The following is a 17,500-nucleotide window of genomic DNA, read 5'->3' on the forward strand; positions in this document are numbered from 1 at the left end:
AGGTCTACAAGAGGGTAGTGAGACCAGCTATGTTATATGGGTTGGAGACAGTGGCATTGACAAAAAGGCAGGAGACTGAGCTGGATGTGGCAGAATTAAAGATGTTAAGATTTGCACTGGGTGTGATGAGGGTGAACAGGATTAGGAATAAGTATATTAGAGGGTCAGCCCAGGTTGGAAGGTTTGGAGACAAAGCCAGAGAGGCACGATTACGTTAGTTTGGACATGTGCTGAGGAGGGATGCTGAGTATATTGGGAAAAAGATGCTAAGGATGAAGCTACAAGGTAACAGGAAAAGAGGAAGGCCTAAGATAATGTTTATGGATGTGGTGAGAGAGGACATGCAGGTGGTTGGTGTGACAGAGCAAGATGCAGAGGACAGGAAGAAATAGAAATAGGTGATCTGCTGTGGCGACCCCTAATGGGAACAGCCGAAAGAAGATGATCTGTATGCAAATACACACATGCACACACCTGCACAAAGTATGAGTTGCACATTTAGAATATTACATGACTGATACACATTGCTAGTTTCACTGCAGTCACAACAGGAAAACAAATCAGTGTTATTAACACCATTTAAAACCATTCATTAGTTTAACACATACACGCTGAAACTTATTTATGCAAAAATATAGACAAACTCAAAATGAATAATGTCGTTACTCTTCTGCTAAAGAATATTTATGAAACTGAATTACAAACACTGGATTAAAACATAGCTAAGCAATCACAGAAAATTGACATACAAGACCAGTAATCACAAAAAAATGATACACAGGGCCACTAGTCAGAAAAATGACTCACAGGGCCACTAGACACAATCGTTTCAGATGTATTCTGTTACATTGTTTACTGGATTGAAGGCATGACTCGGGCATAGCTTTTTGTACACACAGCAGAGTTTAATTACCTTGTTATTTTGTTAAGAATGTTGATATATATAACAGAGGATGGAAGCACTTGTGTGCTTCAATAAACATTTTTCTGTGGATCATTTGTGTTTTGTTTTTCAGTTATTTTTGCAGTTAATAGTCTGCGCACCTACACTTGTTTTGTTTTTTCCATTGTTCCTCTTTTAAAACAGAGAGAATACATACAGGTTCCAAAGCCCTTTGTTCTGAAAATCCACTGTAAGTTTACTATTGCAGTACAAATAAAACCTGGAGTAGCATATAATACTTTGCTGGATGTGGTTTGTAAGAAACTGGCGCACCCACCAGAAGCTGTGACTCTGAGGTAAGAATGCTGGTACATGAATAAACTGCATATGGATTGTCAGATAAGCTTTGCTAAGACTATTGTACTGTAAAATGTGATAAGAACAGAAGGTATGAGACACAAACATGTGTCCTAGTAATATATATGAAAATGTTCAATAAAAACAGCAGGGATTCATTTTATTAAACTTTGTGTACCTTTACTGGTTTTGATAGTTCAAAGTGGCAAGACGACATCAGAAATTAGCAATGCACTTAAAATATGCAATGCAAATTATACACATCTTAGAAACCATCTGTATATTTATTGACAGAAAATATAAAGCAAGTCATTTTTATTTTGTTATGTTGCAGTACTCTAATGTGCTCTACCTCTTTGAGACCCTTCACTCAGCCATGGTGGCAAGCAAGTTTGAATCCCATCGCTGTATTTTGTCCAGCAGTTTTTTACCATTTCCTTTCATATCCTTAACATGTCCATCTGCAATGAATTCTTTAAGGTACCTCAGAACTTTCATGTGCAGGAAAAGAGCCTAAGCAAAGCAGCAGATGAGTGTGATACAGGCCGGCGATGCCCCCCCAAGTGTAATGTGTAAAGCTGCATTACTCCTGTACTGAATTATGCACTGATGACAAGCACCGTGGTACTCACAGTTAATTATCTTGTACATCTTCACCACAACAATTGGTTTCTACAAACAAGCTTAGGATCATCTCTTCTGCAGAAGTCCTGAGTTTAGTTGCTTTTTTCGTGCTGAAACAGCACATGTTCTTATTTCACTGTATCTTTACATTGTTTTACAATGACATTCATTTTTTTAAGTACCTCAGTAGCTTACTCTGTAAAGCCCACCACCCACCATCACAGCTTATTTGTTCCCCTCCTAGCGTACTTTGCATTTGCTTAACTATCATTTTTAAACACCTGTATTAAATTATGACTTCAGGTATAGGCATACATTAACAGAAAAGAAAACAAATCATTTTAACATTTTCTATTTAAATACATTGTATATCAGATATATTTTCTTTGCTACTGTCATCAGTCCAACATTACAAAAAATTCTCAGGTTCTGCCTTCCCTTAAACCTCACTCCTCTTCCTCCTGAACATTATTATGCATGTATCATTCCCAAAATTTCCATTTACTTCTCTGTAATTTGCTCCTTCCCTTTTCTAAAGATCCCTCTTCCAGTTCTTTTATCTCTTTTATAATATTCAGTATCTCAAATACACTTGGTGAAGACTTTGATTTCCATTTTCTGGTAAATGCTTTTTTGGTAGCCAACAGAATTAATAAGGCCTTACTATGGACAATTCAGATCCTGTATCCCAGCTCAAAGGAATCATTTCCTTCTTACAGCCATTTGCTCATCCAGTAATTCTGACAGAGTTCTCTGTATGGAATTTTTTAAATCTGCCAGCACTCTTTACACTCCCAAAACATATGTTCCCAGTTACCTTTTTCTTCTGTGTCACACTTCCAACGTTTGCTGTCTACCTGAGGAAAAATCTTTGAAGCCTGCTTGGAGTATACAAATAGCTACACAGACACTTCCAAGTAAAGATCCTAAACCTGCTGGACTTGGCTGCATACTCGGGGGCCATACGTACGTCTTCCCGTTGTTTTCTTGTAAAATGCTTTTCCTGTCTCTCTTCTCAAACTTTGTTAATCTCCTCTGATGGATTCTTCTGGTTATCATGCAATATTTTATATGAACTAATAATTATCCCTTTTTTCACAGCTGCTCTACCACAGCAGGTATTTCACTAAAAATCCCCCTATCCCTTTCTCTTTGCCTGTACTCTGAGATCAAGTCCTGGTAAGGAAGGCAGTCTCTAGCTTGCAATCCTAATGTCGTCTTGGCCTAATCTCACACTATTACCTTTCCTTCTTGAGTTATTTTCTCCCAGTATCTTGGTTCCTTTACCAGGTTTCTCCTGTAAATTCCAGCCCCATCTTCTCTATTTTCTGTACCCCTACTTGCAGCCACCCCCATTGGCAAAATCTCCTTTCTCCATTCTCAAATTGCCTTATTTTTTCGAATATGTTCTGCTACTTTATGAATATAATATTCTGTATGGTTGTTATTCTCCTTAAAGATCTGCATCCAAAATCCTACTCTTCCTCTATCACTTCCCCCTTGCTTCATCATCATCCCTTTCTACTTTGAATTATCATCTTCTGCTTATGTTCTGTATATGAGACTTAACTGTGCAGCTCTAAAACCTCCCTTCAAATCAGATAAACCTAAACCACCTTGTTCTACTGGAAGGATCCACTTATTCCGCTTATCTCTCATCCTCTTTTCCTCTCAGATAAATTCCTTCAGTGCTTTATTAATTCTTGTCCACAACTTCTCCTCAGGTTGATAAAGGTATGCCTGACCTACATGCAAGACTTTCACTGCTTGCATCTTACTATCCATATCCATAAATAAGTTTCCAGTTTCTCAGTTTTTGTATTATCTTTTCTTTAGTCTCTTCTCACACATCCTTAGCTGCTATAACATAATCATTTTTAATCCACACTCCTAAATACTTCATCTTACTGGGTCTCTATTAACATGAGTATTGCTGAACAGATTCATGTCTGCAGCAATCATTTACTGCCATGGCCTTAGTTTTATATTAATTATTAATTTATATCCCCTAAAGACTTAAAACCATCTCTCAATGTTCTAAAACACTGAAATGTCTTTCTTCTGGATTTATCAAGTGCAAAATAAAATAATCCACAAATAATACAACTTTTCTTGAATATCATACCAGTTATAATGGCAATAAAGAACAACTTCTTGTAACCAAACCCAAGTACTTTGCTGGAGAAGCTCTTTTCTCCTGAAAAATAACCAGGTTATGGAACACCCTCCCCCCCTCCTTAACCACACCAACATCAGGCACTCTCTTCAAAACTGCTCTAAAAACCCACCTCAAAGGACACTGGTTATGTCAATGCGTGCATTCCAACTAAAAATTTCCACCTACACATTCCCCTCCTTACATCTTTTCCCTCCTCTAACCACCCCTGCCTTCCACTGTCAGAACATTGCTATCTCTCTATTCCTACGTTCATCCAGACTAACCCTTAACTCTTCCCAGCTCTTCTCACTATCTGGATTAACATTCCACTTTATTTACTGTTTCAGATCACAGGCTAATCTGTCAGCTCAATGAATTTATTACTAATCTGCCTCAACAGCATCTAGCTCCTAGCTGGAGTATTACCAACAACTACTATATGTCATTTTTATTTGTATACTAAATGCTATAGATTGTATTATTGGTTATTTATGTTATTAATAGCTCTGCTTGTAAATTGTTGTACATTTTTTATGTGTGTGATTGGTTGGACTATCACTATTATTTGTATTTTTTCCTATTTCTTTCTGTGGAGCTTTTCTCCCCAGGCCTCCACTGAAAAAGGACCTGTGTCCATTCGGAGCTTCCCGATAAATAAATATAAATAAATAAATAATAAACAAATAAATCTTTGTATTTCTGAGTCCTTACATACCTTGCCAATGGCTCTAAATATAAAGCAAATAACAAAGGGGAAAGATAAAACCCCTGCCTGGTTCCTCTGTTCAATCATAACTTATCAGAGAAGAACCCTCCCACTTTAATTCTTCCCTCCGATCCTTCATATATCCCCTAATTAACCTTATTATTGTATCAGAGAATGCAAATACTTCCAATGACCTACTCATAAAATCCCAGCTTACTCTGTCAGATATTTTGACGGAGCAGTGGTGCAGCGGTAGCATTGTCGCCTCACAGCAAGAAGTTCTCTGGTACGATTCTCGGCTGGAGTGCTTTCTGTGCAGAGTCTGCATGTCCTCCCTGTGTTTGTGTGGGTTTCCTCTGGGTGCTTCAGTTACCTCCCATGTTTGAAAGACATGCGTCTGGAGCGTTTCTCCCCAGGCCTCCACTGAAAATTGGCTTTGTTCCAAGTCAGACTTTCCCAGTAAACAAATGATAAATAAATATATACATGCTTTCTCTGCATCAAGACCCACCAACAACAGTGGTATTTTTTTATATTCTGCTTCCACTGGATCAACATTGTTCTATTAATGCTGTCAAATGTTTTTCTCCCCTCCACAAAACCACAGTGATCCATACCTATCAGTTTTGGCAACACATTTTCTATTTTATTAGCTAGTATAGACATAAACAACTTATAATCGTGGTTTAAAATTGAAATGGAGCTATGTGAAGCTGGGTCTGAAGGGTCTTTGCCATCTTCAGGTAACACAGCCATCGTAACTTTCTTCCAAGATTTTGGTGGTTCTTCTTTTGAAATATTGTTAAACAAAATCTTCCAGATCTTTATCACTTTCTTCCCTCCTAATTTCCAAACTTCCATAGGAATCCCATCTATTCCTGGAGACTGTCCTAAAGATTGATAATACATCACTGTTTTTACCTCATCACCTCCTATCTTAACTGTTAGTTGTTGAGTCTTGTCTACCTCTAACCTTCGCATAATTTAATCTTCCATAAATATTTCCATTTATATACTTTCTTGATTTCCAAATTTCTCTGCTTTATACAAATTTTCATAACATTCCTAGAAAATCACTAAAACCTCTATAGAATCTTTGGTTATTTTTCTTGTTATACATTCTCTAAGTTTGTGGACAACCCTATCAATGTTCTGTTGCCTAAGTCATCCTGCTAAACATTTTTGTGCTCTGGAGTTGTTAGCAAAAACAGTTGCTTAACTGCAATCTTTCTAAACTCATAGATATTATCCAGACGCTTCTTTATTCTTCTTTTAGCACCCTACATTTGATCCTCCTCTTGTTCTGTGAGATTCCCTTTATTCTGTAATACTTTAACCTTTGTCAGCCCCTCTAAGTAATTCCTATTACTTTTAACCATATTTCTTAATCTTTTATTTCAACCCTATTTTTAATCTCCATTCTCTTTTTATAGGTCACTAGCTATAACTTCTGAAGACATTTCTATATTCCCTAATAACTCAAATAATTTCCACTACCCATTCCTTAAATTCCTCTCTTTTTAACAGGTAGGTGGGAAAGCACATTGCCCTGCATTTTTATCTTATTTTTTATTAGTGCGAGATCAGAAATAGGATGTCTGTCAAAGTTTTCAATTAAATGCACAAGTTTCTGTGAAACATAATTTCTATCTAGTATAGCCCCGTTATTGTACCTTGGGGAATAATATGTAAATTCTGTCCGAGTTCCTACTACTGAATTCATATCTTCCATACCAAATATTTCCCTAACTTTCTTCAGAAATCTACCCTCTTTTGTTATATTGCCCCTCTATGTCCCCCTGCTACAGCCTCACTACTGCAAATCAAATTTCAGTCCCTGCCTGTGAATAATATTCCCCACTGAAGGTTAATTATTTCTCCCAAACTTTAAGCTCCATAATACCATTTTTCCATGGAATATAAATACATGGCATTGTGATCCTTCTTCCTTGCCGATAGCCCCTTACTACTATGACTCTACCACCTTTGTCTTTCTTTTTTTCCTCTTCTATCACTGTTGGTGCTCCTCTATCAATTAGTGTATTTACTACACTTTTCTTCTGTCCCCGACATTCTACTTAACTATCATTGTTATAATTTATCTTGAAATTCATTGGTAAACTGTTGCTGTTCTTCATGATTTTGTTAGATGTCTTACCAATGATTAAGTGTGAACTGGAAGAGGATGCAACTCATCCGCACAAATGAATGAGATGCAACTCATCGGTTACTTTTTCCCATAGAAATTTATCGTCAGTGCTGTTTCTGTTCGAGAATGATCAGTGATTCCATATTATTGAGTTCATTTTATTGGGACCATCAATTAGGTATACTTAAGGGAGGGTACAGCCTGGTTAGACTACTCAAGCAATCCCTAATGGCTATCTAAATGATGCCCCCCCCCGGTCAACCCTCACCCCAGTGACAGGGGAATTAATCATCCAGTTTATCAACAGACTCTGGGACGAAGAGAACAAAAAAAAAAAATAATCATGCCTCTTTCCATTTGCTGTTTCAGAAATCTGTGCTGCATTTCAGAGTGAATACATCTGCTTCTGGTTCTTCTGGTGTACTGTATTCAGAGGTCATGCTTTGCTTCCAGGAGTGCATGCCTGCATTTTCAGCCCTGTGTAGTGCTCCTGACAGACTGCCCCTGCTACGGTGTGGGAGAGTGCACCTAATTTAGACATTTGGGTTGCCTTCCTGGGAGAAACCATATACCCCTGCATTGATGATTCTCCTCTAAATCTGCCACTGCTGAGGACACAATTCCAACAATCATGCCACTGCTGAAGCCACTGACCCACGAGGCTTAAATAGTCAATTTCTAGTAAGTCACTAGCCAGAAGGAAAAAGACTGAGCTGACTGAGCTTGGATATATTATACACAGTTGCAGGAATCCCTTCCAAGTTGTAGTGTAGCTAGGCTGGGGTGAAGGGGCGAGTCGCCCCACTTGCAAAGTGTTAGAGGGTGCAATTAGCTGATCTGTGCATACCACCATTGCATTTGCAGACAAAACTGAGCAACGACAAAGCAAATGCTTGCTACAGTTTAAAAGATGAAAAGGGATTCTTCTTTTTTTGGACAGATGACAGATCAGGGGAGGTCACCAGGCACATTATTAGCTAACTACATCTCTGATTCCAAATGATCATGGACAGAAATGGAGCAGATTACAAATACTATGGCACAAAAAAGTAAAGAAATGCTTGCTTGCTTGCTTGCGTGCTTGAGCTTGCATAACAGAGGCGGCTCAAGCTCAAAAATGTAATGTTTCCCTCATTCCCACAGTGCAATTACCCCTGGTGGCTAGTGCTCCTCCTCATCCTCAGTGCATTTTTCACTGGTAGCTATTGGTCTCACCACACAATGCTGTAGACTATGCTCATTTGTCTAGGGGTGTGTGCTGGGGTATGACAGCCATCACAACCCAAACTAACACACACACACACACACACCTATTTGATCACTTTATGAACTCCCCTACAGAAAATCACCCACATGTCCCATGCATACACTCATGCGCATACCTCTTAACCCTGCCTTACAATTAAACTCCCCCTGCAGTTACTCCAACCACAGTGGATGAATACAGCCTTTTGGCCATGTTCACTACCAATGTAGTTGGAGTGGCTATGCTGATCTACATGCCTGAGTGATTTCCTGAATCATTTGGTGAGTAGATGTCTTCCTGGATGGTCCTGGGATAGACAGAGAGAGCACATGTCTAATTAGCAAATTTTCATTAGCATAAAGCGCAGCCATGGAGCCAGCCCTAAGTGGTGCTGCATGTGTTTATGCCTGACCACTGTGCAGCCGCACTTTAGAGCTTTCTGTGAATTCATAAAGGTTACTGTGAAGTGTACACAAGGTATGCACCTCACAGTGAACTATATGAATTCCAGCCCCCAGGCTTCAGAGCACATCAGACACTGCCTTTACTTCAGACATGTCATTAACAGAGTCATCAAGAATCATATAATTCCAAATCTACCACACCAGTTAACTGTGCAAATAAAAATATATAGTGATCACTAGCAATGTAATTAGGCACACATATTCTCATCTCACCAGGCTGGACTAGGACTGGGTTACAGTGAGTAGTCTTTCAGATACCAGAATCTCTGACATTTCAATGGGTCTATATTCCCTTTCTTCTGATAAGTATAATTACAGCAAGGTGGCGGTCTCGGTGGGTGTAAATAACCTGGGGTGTATATCATTGAGGGACAGGCAAAGAAACATGACTGAACTTTTCATGCATGCCACAAAAGCAGACAATACACTGGTCCTAAGCAAAATCCTTCCTTCTCAAAGAATGACGCCTAGATGACAGAAAAAAATAATTGGCTTAAATAGTTGGCGTCAGTATGTGTCAGCTTGGGATAAGATGTTGGACTATCAGTCTTGCTTTGCTAAAGATGGCCTATGCTTCTCACTCCAAGGCTTCCAAATACAGGATAAAGCCTTTTTTGCCCCATGATGCCTTTTTAGACACGTCCAGCTACTGAATATCCCAATATAACTAACATACCAAACCCAAAACTGTACAATGTTAAAGTGGCACTGTTCAATGGCAAAAATCTCAAAAACAAATTGCCAGACCTTGAGGTGCTTCTGCATTAGTAATACATCCACATCAGTGTAATTAGTGAGACCTTGTTTAAATGTAAAGGGAGTGCTCCATCAATAATTGTGTTTTGTGCATACCATGCTGTCAGGCCCATTGGCAGCTCCAGTGGTGACTCAATATATTTTAAGGACCATATTGCCTCCAGATAGATCACCAGAGACCCACAAATGGAACTCTTAGAACTTCATATCACTCTTAATAAAACCAGCTATCAATTAATAACAAGCTATAAGACATCCATCCTGCACCCTGAAAATCATATCAAGTTCCTAAAAATAAATATTGAACTCCCTATAAACAAGAATTCCATTATTTTGGAGACTTTAACTACCCCTTGATAAATTAGAGTACCCATACCTCCAATGTAGTATATGCCAAAAATTCTAAGACTTAATTAATAAAAGCACCTTGGACCAGATAGTTAAACCCACCACAGGATGTAATATTCTTTTTTAAAACATATTTATTAAATTATCACTTAAGACATGGGCACACATACATTAATAGAAAAAAAAACATATTAACATGTTTCTGTTTACATACATTATACATCACATACAATTTTCCTTCTTTGTAATGATCATTAGTCCAATATTAAATAAATAGCTCAATTCTTGCCTTCCCTTAAACCTCATTCCTCCTCCTCCTGCTCCTTAACATTATTCTGCATGTATTGTTCCTACAAATTCCATTTATTTCTGTGTAATCTGCTCCTTCCATTTTATAAAAATCCCTGTTTCAGTTATCTTCTCTCTTTTACAATGTTTTGTCTTCAAATATGGTTGCTTTACACTTTAATTTCCATTTTCTAGTAACTGTTTTTGTTAGCCAACACAATTAAACTTAACAAGACCTTACTGTGCCTAGATTACTCAGACCCTGTACCCCAACTCAAAAGAATTATTTCTTTAGTTGCAGCCATTTGCTCACCCAATATTGGCAGGACTCTGTAGGAAATGTTTAAAATATGCCAACTCGTTACATATGTTCCCAGTTAGCTCTTTTTTCACTATTATATTTCCAACATCTGCTATCTACTGAAGAAAAATCCTTTGTAGTCTGCTTGGGATATAAAATACCCATGCAAAAACTTCCAACTAAATATCCTAAACCTTCTGCACTTTGTCGCCATACTTATGTCCTCCCATTGTTACCTTGTAAACTGTTTTCCAGTCTCTTCCCAATCTTTTCTAACCTCCTTGTGCAAGATTTTGTATGCTTCTGTTCTAGATTTGCCAAAAACTCTGCCAGAGCAGGTATTTCACTTAGGATTCCCCTATCCATTTCTCTTTGCATATACTCTGATAAGAATCCCTGGTAGGGAAGGCAGTCTCTAATCTGCAGTCCAAATGACTTCTTGGACTCGTCCCACTCTATTACTTTTTCCTCTCTAGTTATTTGCTCCCAATGCCTTAGTTCCTTTGCCAATGTTCCCCAGTAATTCCACCCCCTCTTGCCTATTTTCTGTAGCCCTACTGTCAGTCACCCCTATTGACAGAATCTCCTTTCTCCCTTCCCATGCTGGCTTAGTTCTTACAGTACTTTCTGCTACTTTATGCATATAATATTCTCTATGGTTGTTGTTATTACTATTCTTATTCAGCAGTGTCCAAACCCCACTCTCTCCTTATTTGTGAACTCCACCATTTCATCTGTATCACTTTCCCCCTTCAAAATATAATATTTTCCTTGTGTTATGTATATAAGCCTTAACTGTGTAGATCTAAAATATCCATTCAGATCAGGTAATCCTAAACTACCTTGTTATATTGGAAGGATCAACTTTTCCCATTTAAGTTTTGCCCTCTTCCACTCCCAGATAAATTTCTTCAAATCTTTTATTAATTATTGTCCACAGCTCTCTGATAAACATATGCATGGCATGTATATAAAACTAGAGGGAGTAGAAACATTTTCACTGCTTGTATCTTGTTTTCCATATCTATAAACAAGAGCTTTCAGTTTCTCAATTTTTGTGTTATCTTTTTAGTCTCCACATATTCTTAGCTGCCATAATGGAAGCTTTTTTTTAATCCAGACTCCTAAATAATTTATCTTATCATGTCCCCATAAACATGGATATTACTGAACCAATTCATTTTTGGTTACATAATTTACAGCTACAGCCTTTGTTTTACGTTTGTTAATTTTATATCCCAAAAAAAAGATTTGAAACTGTCTCAAACTGTTCTGCTACACTGAGATGTTCTTTTCCAGAATTATTGGGTAAAAAATAGTATCATCTGCATTGTTGCCATACCAATTATATCCTTGAATTTCTGAATCCCTTGTTTTTAGTTTATTTGCCAAGTGCTCCAAATATAAAGCAAATAACAAAGAGGAAAGAGGGCACCCCACCTGGTCCCTCTGTTCTAACACAACTTAGAAAGAAATTGTCCCACTTTAATTCTTGCCTCCAGTGCTTCATATATTAACCGTATTATTGTATCAGGGAATGCAAATGCTTCCATTGCCATACTCATAAAATCCCAGCTTACTCTGTCAAAAGTTTTCTTTACATCAAGACTCACCAACAACAACAATATTTTCTTGCATACTGCTGACCTCTGGATTATCATTGCTCTATTAATGTCAAATGTTTACCTTGCCTCCACAAAACCACATCAATCCATATATATCAATTTTAGTAGCATCTTTGCCATTCTTTTACTAGTATACACATAAACACTTTGTAATCATGGTTTAAAATTGAAATAGTTCTATATGAAACTGGGTCTGACTAATCTTTACCGTTTCTGGGTAATACAGCCACCACAGCTTTATTCCAAGATGCTGGTGCCTCCCCTACTTTTAGAATAATGATAAATAAAGTCCTCCAGATCTGTATCACTTTCTTCCCTCCTAATTTCCACAGTAATTCCATCTGTTCCTGATGACTTCCCTGAAGATTGATTATACAGTACCATTTTATCTCCTCCCATCCCTATTAGTTGTTGAGCCTCATCTAATAAAACCTAAGGTAAAAATGTAGAGTATAATTAAGTCTTCCATAAATATTTCTAGTTGTGCTCTTTCTTGATTTCCATATTTCCCTTCTTTGTACAAATGTTCACAAAATTTCTGAAATATCTCTAATATCACTACAGGAAATCTAGTTATTTTTCTTGTTATAGACTCCTTAAGTTTGTCGATAACCATTTCTACTTTTGGCTACCTAAGTCATTATGCTAAAAGTTTTTGTGCTCTGGAGTTATCAAAAAACAGTTGCTTAACAGCAATCTTTCTAAACTCATGCATGTTATCCAGATACTCCCTTATTTTCTCTTTAGCACTCTGCAGTTGTGCCTCTTCTTGTTCTGTGAGATTCCCCTTATTATGCAATACTTTAACCATTGTCAGCCCCTCTAAATGATTACTTTTACTTCTAAACTATACATATTTCTCTCGCCCTGGGACTGTGCTATGAACCAGCACCACACACACACTCAGCTCTTCAATTTAAGAGCAAAAAAAAAAAATTAAAAAAAAAAAACAATTCCTTTTTACTAGCACACCAACCACGTGGCCAGATGCATGACTTCTCCAGCCATTCACGTCCTTGTTCTGTGCCCTTCCCCCGACTTTCCTTCAACATATTTTATTTTTAAAAACGTCTTCTTTTAAACTGTAGCAAACTGCTACAGTTTATCCCGTACCTACATGGAACAATGTAGTGCTCAGGTTTTAGTTAATAAAGATATTTTTTTAAATTTTAAAATGGTAGCAAACTGCTTGCTACAATTTAGATTACACATAGAGTGCTTCAGTGCTCAAGTTTGACTGCAAATGCAATACCAGCTTTTAAAAGCCGGTATTGCATTAAAGAAACATTGGGATCTGCTGATCGTGCACCCCAACCCCATCTGTCCCTCTCATACCATCCTAGCTATGATACTGCTTTCTTTTCTATCTTCTCTAATAACTTTCAAATAATTTCTCAACTACCCATTCCTTTAATTCTTCTCTTTTTAAGAAGTAGGTGGGAAAGTATCACTGTCTCATTTTACTGCATTACCCGGCATTTTATCTTTGGGTTTTATTTGCATGATCTGAAATAGCTTTTAATTATATGTACATGCATCTCTGAAATCTCTCTTTCTATCCAATGTAGCCCAGTTATTGTACCTTGGGGTACAATATCTAAATTCTGTCTGGGATCCTTCTACTGAATTCACATCTTCCATACCAAATCTTTTCAAAAATTACTTCTGAAATCTACCTTCTTTTGTTATATTTTTTCTTTTAGTTTCCCGACACATCCTCACTATTGCAAATCAAATTCCAGCTAATTATTTTGCACAAACTTTTCTTAAGCACCACAATAGCAGTTTTGATGGAATATTAACGCATACCAGTATAATTCTCCTTCCTTGCCAATAGCCCCTTACTACCACAAATCTTCCATTATTGTATTTTTTCTTCTTCTGTCACTATTGGATCTCCTCTAGCAATCAGTATTATTAATCACCATTTCCTGTGTCACTAATATTCTGCAGAATATCCATCCTGAAATCCTTTTTTTGTCAAATTCACATGTTCATTTCTTTAGCAAATGCATCTCCTGAAGCATTGCTATTTGCGCTCTGCATTTCTAAATATAATTCAATATTCTGTCCTTTTTTGTCTATACCTTTAAGGCCATCAAAGATATTTGGTTAGTGTAGCCATTATGATAAAAAGCTATTATTCCCTCCTATTATACATGACTTTTTGAATGTATATTTTCAACTTTTGTCTTACAAGCACAAATTAATATTTGGCAGGCTAATTTTCTATGCAGTCATTTCTTCTAATATCCATTTGAATATATGTGATATTTTTCAAGACTTTTTGTTTGAATGAATACTCTAACAAAAACAGTACATTTGCAGAACACTCTCATCACATATTAACTTAGAACAAACACATAAACCCATGCCCATCTTCAAAAAATGAAGTTTAACCTTCTCAATAGGAACAACTGCTCCAGATTGACAGCTGCAACCACAGGCATTACTTAACCTAAAATTAAGGTTGCCCATGCTAAGGCCCATGTTACAGCCTGTGTTCTCACTTACACCAATTGCTGTCTGTTTTTTTTCTTTTCTCTATTCCATCCGTGATATGAAAAGCAGCTTGCATGCTTTCAAAAAATATTAGCATTTACCCCTAAGAAAAATTGCACTGGCTATCTTTAAATAAAATGAAATTGAAATTCCACAGCAGGATTTGCTAATTGAAAGGGAACACTGAGTGTTCTATTAAATACATTAAAGTATTAAGGCTGCTAGGTAGGCTATCTCTTATTCATTTCCTGTAATTTAAAACTTTATTTTTAATTGATCTGCTTGCCATTGTGCCTTTAAATTTTGCATTTCCCTCACCATGGAATGTTCAGAACTCTGAAGTCTGGTTGCTTGCACCTGCATACAGCTCCTCTCCATGTAAATCTAATGGGTATTGAAAAAAAAATCTGCTAAAAACTTTGAAGATGCATGAAGGAATCTTTATAAATTCCACTCATAACAGAATGTTCAGAATTCCCCTGGCCAACATCTTCAGCTGTAGACTTTTTGACTCTCACTGACAACATTTCCTAACAGAAAAAAACAAGCTAATATCTTTGCAGATGCAAGAAACTTGGCATTGTCATGACTTTCAGCATTTTGTCTTATGTTTCAAACCTGGTAGCTTACAAATAAACCCATTTTCATATCTTAAGCCAAGTGCATTAATCTAGACATCCACCCTTGTAAAAATTTGGGAAATTATCTTGATTCTACATATAATATAATCATAGCACATTTACTCCCCAACATCATCATACCAAGATCACAGGACATTAACTTAAACTTACTTCTGCCTGGCCTTCCTTATGTTCTTATAATGTAAAGCCTATATTTCTTACAACTAAAAAAGTACTTGTTTATGTTAATATCTTTAACACATACAACAGTCACTGAAATGACTCCCCACAGGTTTAAAATACCATTGACTACACACTATACAAAACTGCTTTACAATATAACACGCAGTTTATATCATTAAATGTTTTATACAAATACTAAGAACAACATTGTTTTACTTACAGTTACTTTTTTCCCTTTTAGCATCCTTCTAAACATCAGTGACATAAAATGGAGTATATGCTTTACAGTCCACCCACAAGTTAAACAAAGTCAACAAAAGTCCCGTCTTTCTCAGCCACTTTTCTTGCAATGCCATATTTCACAAATGTAATTGATGCTTTATAGTCTCCCATTTACTCATTCATTTCAGTTTTTCTGGTGTTCTTTCTGTTCATTTACATCGCCCAACACCAGACTGTGGTTCAAGTCCAATGTAGTCCTGATTCTTTTAGCCAATGCCTGTGGAATATTGGAAAAGGTTTCACTGGAAAAGTCTCTGTATGAGCTTTATTGTCAGAAGAATGAGAGGCAAAGTCATCTTCTGTTTGCTGTCTCTCTTTTTGTTGGATTAACTTTTTTTATTTCCTCCTTAGCCTCTTCTGTATTCAAAACTGTCTTTGATCCTCCAGGGAAAAAATATTCTGTAGACAGCTGGATATACACCTGCCTTTCAACATTCCTTCATAGCTGAGATAAATGTGATTTTCTTCTGCCTGGTGCACAGTGTATAATAATTTTTACAAACACTCCATTTTCTTCAATTTTTAATACCTTTCCCTTCTGCCACAGTTTTGACAGGATCATTTCTTTCTGCTGGTAGGATTACATCTTTGCTAGTATAGGCCTTGGCTGCTTTCTCATTCATTGTGCCCTTTCAATTAACAAATCATGCAGTGCAGGACTAAACCAGTTACTTAATTATGGTTTCATATAATTAATTCAGTCTGTTCCTTCCAGTTTCTTTGGTACAGCAGAAATTTCTCAGGTTATCTCTGCTTGCTCTGTCTTCTAACTCTACCATTTTTAAAAACAGCTCTTCTTGAGGAGTTTCATGCTCAGCCAGCCTTTTCTTTGTTTTAGCATCTGATCTTTGCAGTTGTATCAGTTTATCTAAATAACTGGTTAAAGCTTATTCTATTTTTACAGCCTTTTTTTATTTGAATTGATATATTCCTTCAGTGTATAATTTATTTGCACTACATCTGACTCCATTTGACTTATTTTTTCCTTTGAATTATTGGAAGCCATCTTTTGTACTATAGCTGAAGCTTGAACTGCATTTTGCTGAGCAGCGGCATGATTCTTCACAGGCAGTGTTTTCTCTTCACCTTTTATGATTGATTTTCTTTCATGTCCTCTAAATGTCTTTTTTGTTGGCATCCAGGCAGTGTACTTACTATCCAGTAACTGAATTTTATCCAAGCTGAACATATCACTGGCTCTTACTTCTCTATTTCTGTTTTCACACTTGAAGAGCTGAAGTTGTTGATCAGTGTGCAGCCATCTTGCTACTCCCCCAAGGACATAATATTCTTAATCTGGTCCTTACAGATATAGCTATTTCATGCACTGTTACTGTAGTATCTCCTTCTCTGGTTAAATCAGACCACAAGCCTGTGACCTTTACCTTCAAACTTTCTAAAGCCTTTACATCAAATGTCTTGGACTTCAAGGAGCCATAACAAACTAATCTCGTTAATTTTTTGAAGAGGTTTCAAGAGTCACAGCAGCACAAACCCCTACATTGCCCCAGGAGATAGCTTCAGAAAGGAATGAAAACACTTATACTGATTTTCTTTTGGCTGTACCTCCTCTGGCTGGCAACTTTATGCTTGGTACCTTTCTGTTCACCTGTTTGGTGAAATATTTGGTTATTATTTGTGTTTCTTTGTTACTTCAGCTATCCATTCCATTGCATGTTCCTTAATCTCTTAGGCCAAATATATTTCAGTAAATCTCAGTCATTATTGTTTTTACTAACAACTACAGTAATCATAAAAAATAAATATGGGTTGCTGATTGCTTCACAGTGAGTCTGGGGATTATGAAAAATAGATGCAATTATGTGCTACACATAAAGGCATTTATTTAAGAATAATTAACTTGGCTCAAAGTTCATCAAAAGTAGTTTACCAGAAGTGGTCCCTTTAGTAAAAGACCACAGCAAACAGTACCTCTACTTTACCTGAGTAGAAAAGGGCATAGACAGAGTTATATTAATACAGGAAGATACAGGGTGCTAAGTCTCTA

General features: G+C 36.9%; 2 protein-coding genes across 4 annotated transcripts in view; one reads left to right on the forward strand and one right to left on the reverse strand.

The window, feature by feature from the left end:
* LOC122813140 (nmrA-like family domain-containing protein 1) overlaps positions 1 to 17,500 on the reverse strand; it is a 918,981-nt gene that overhangs the window by 689,574 nt on the left and 211,907 nt on the right. The window lies entirely within an intron of this gene.
* The window catches only part of NCF2 (neutrophil cytosolic factor 2), a 612,590-nt gene that overhangs the window by 499,040 nt on the left and 96,050 nt on the right, over positions 1 to 17,500 (forward strand). The window contains exon 12 of the mRNA XM_044085286.1: positions 1,088 to 1,239. Within this exon, the coding sequence (XP_043941221.1) occupies positions 1,088 to 1,239 (152 nt within the window). The remainder of the gene's footprint in view (positions 1 to 1,087; positions 1,240 to 17,500) is intronic.

This window comes from Protopterus annectens, chromosome 10.part0, assembly GCF_019279795.1.
Source record: "Protopterus annectens isolate FY-2018-M chromosome 10.part0, PAN1.0, whole genome shotgun sequence".
Lineage (NCBI taxonomy): Eukaryota > Metazoa > Chordata > Ceratodontiformes > Protopteridae > Protopterus > Protopterus annectens.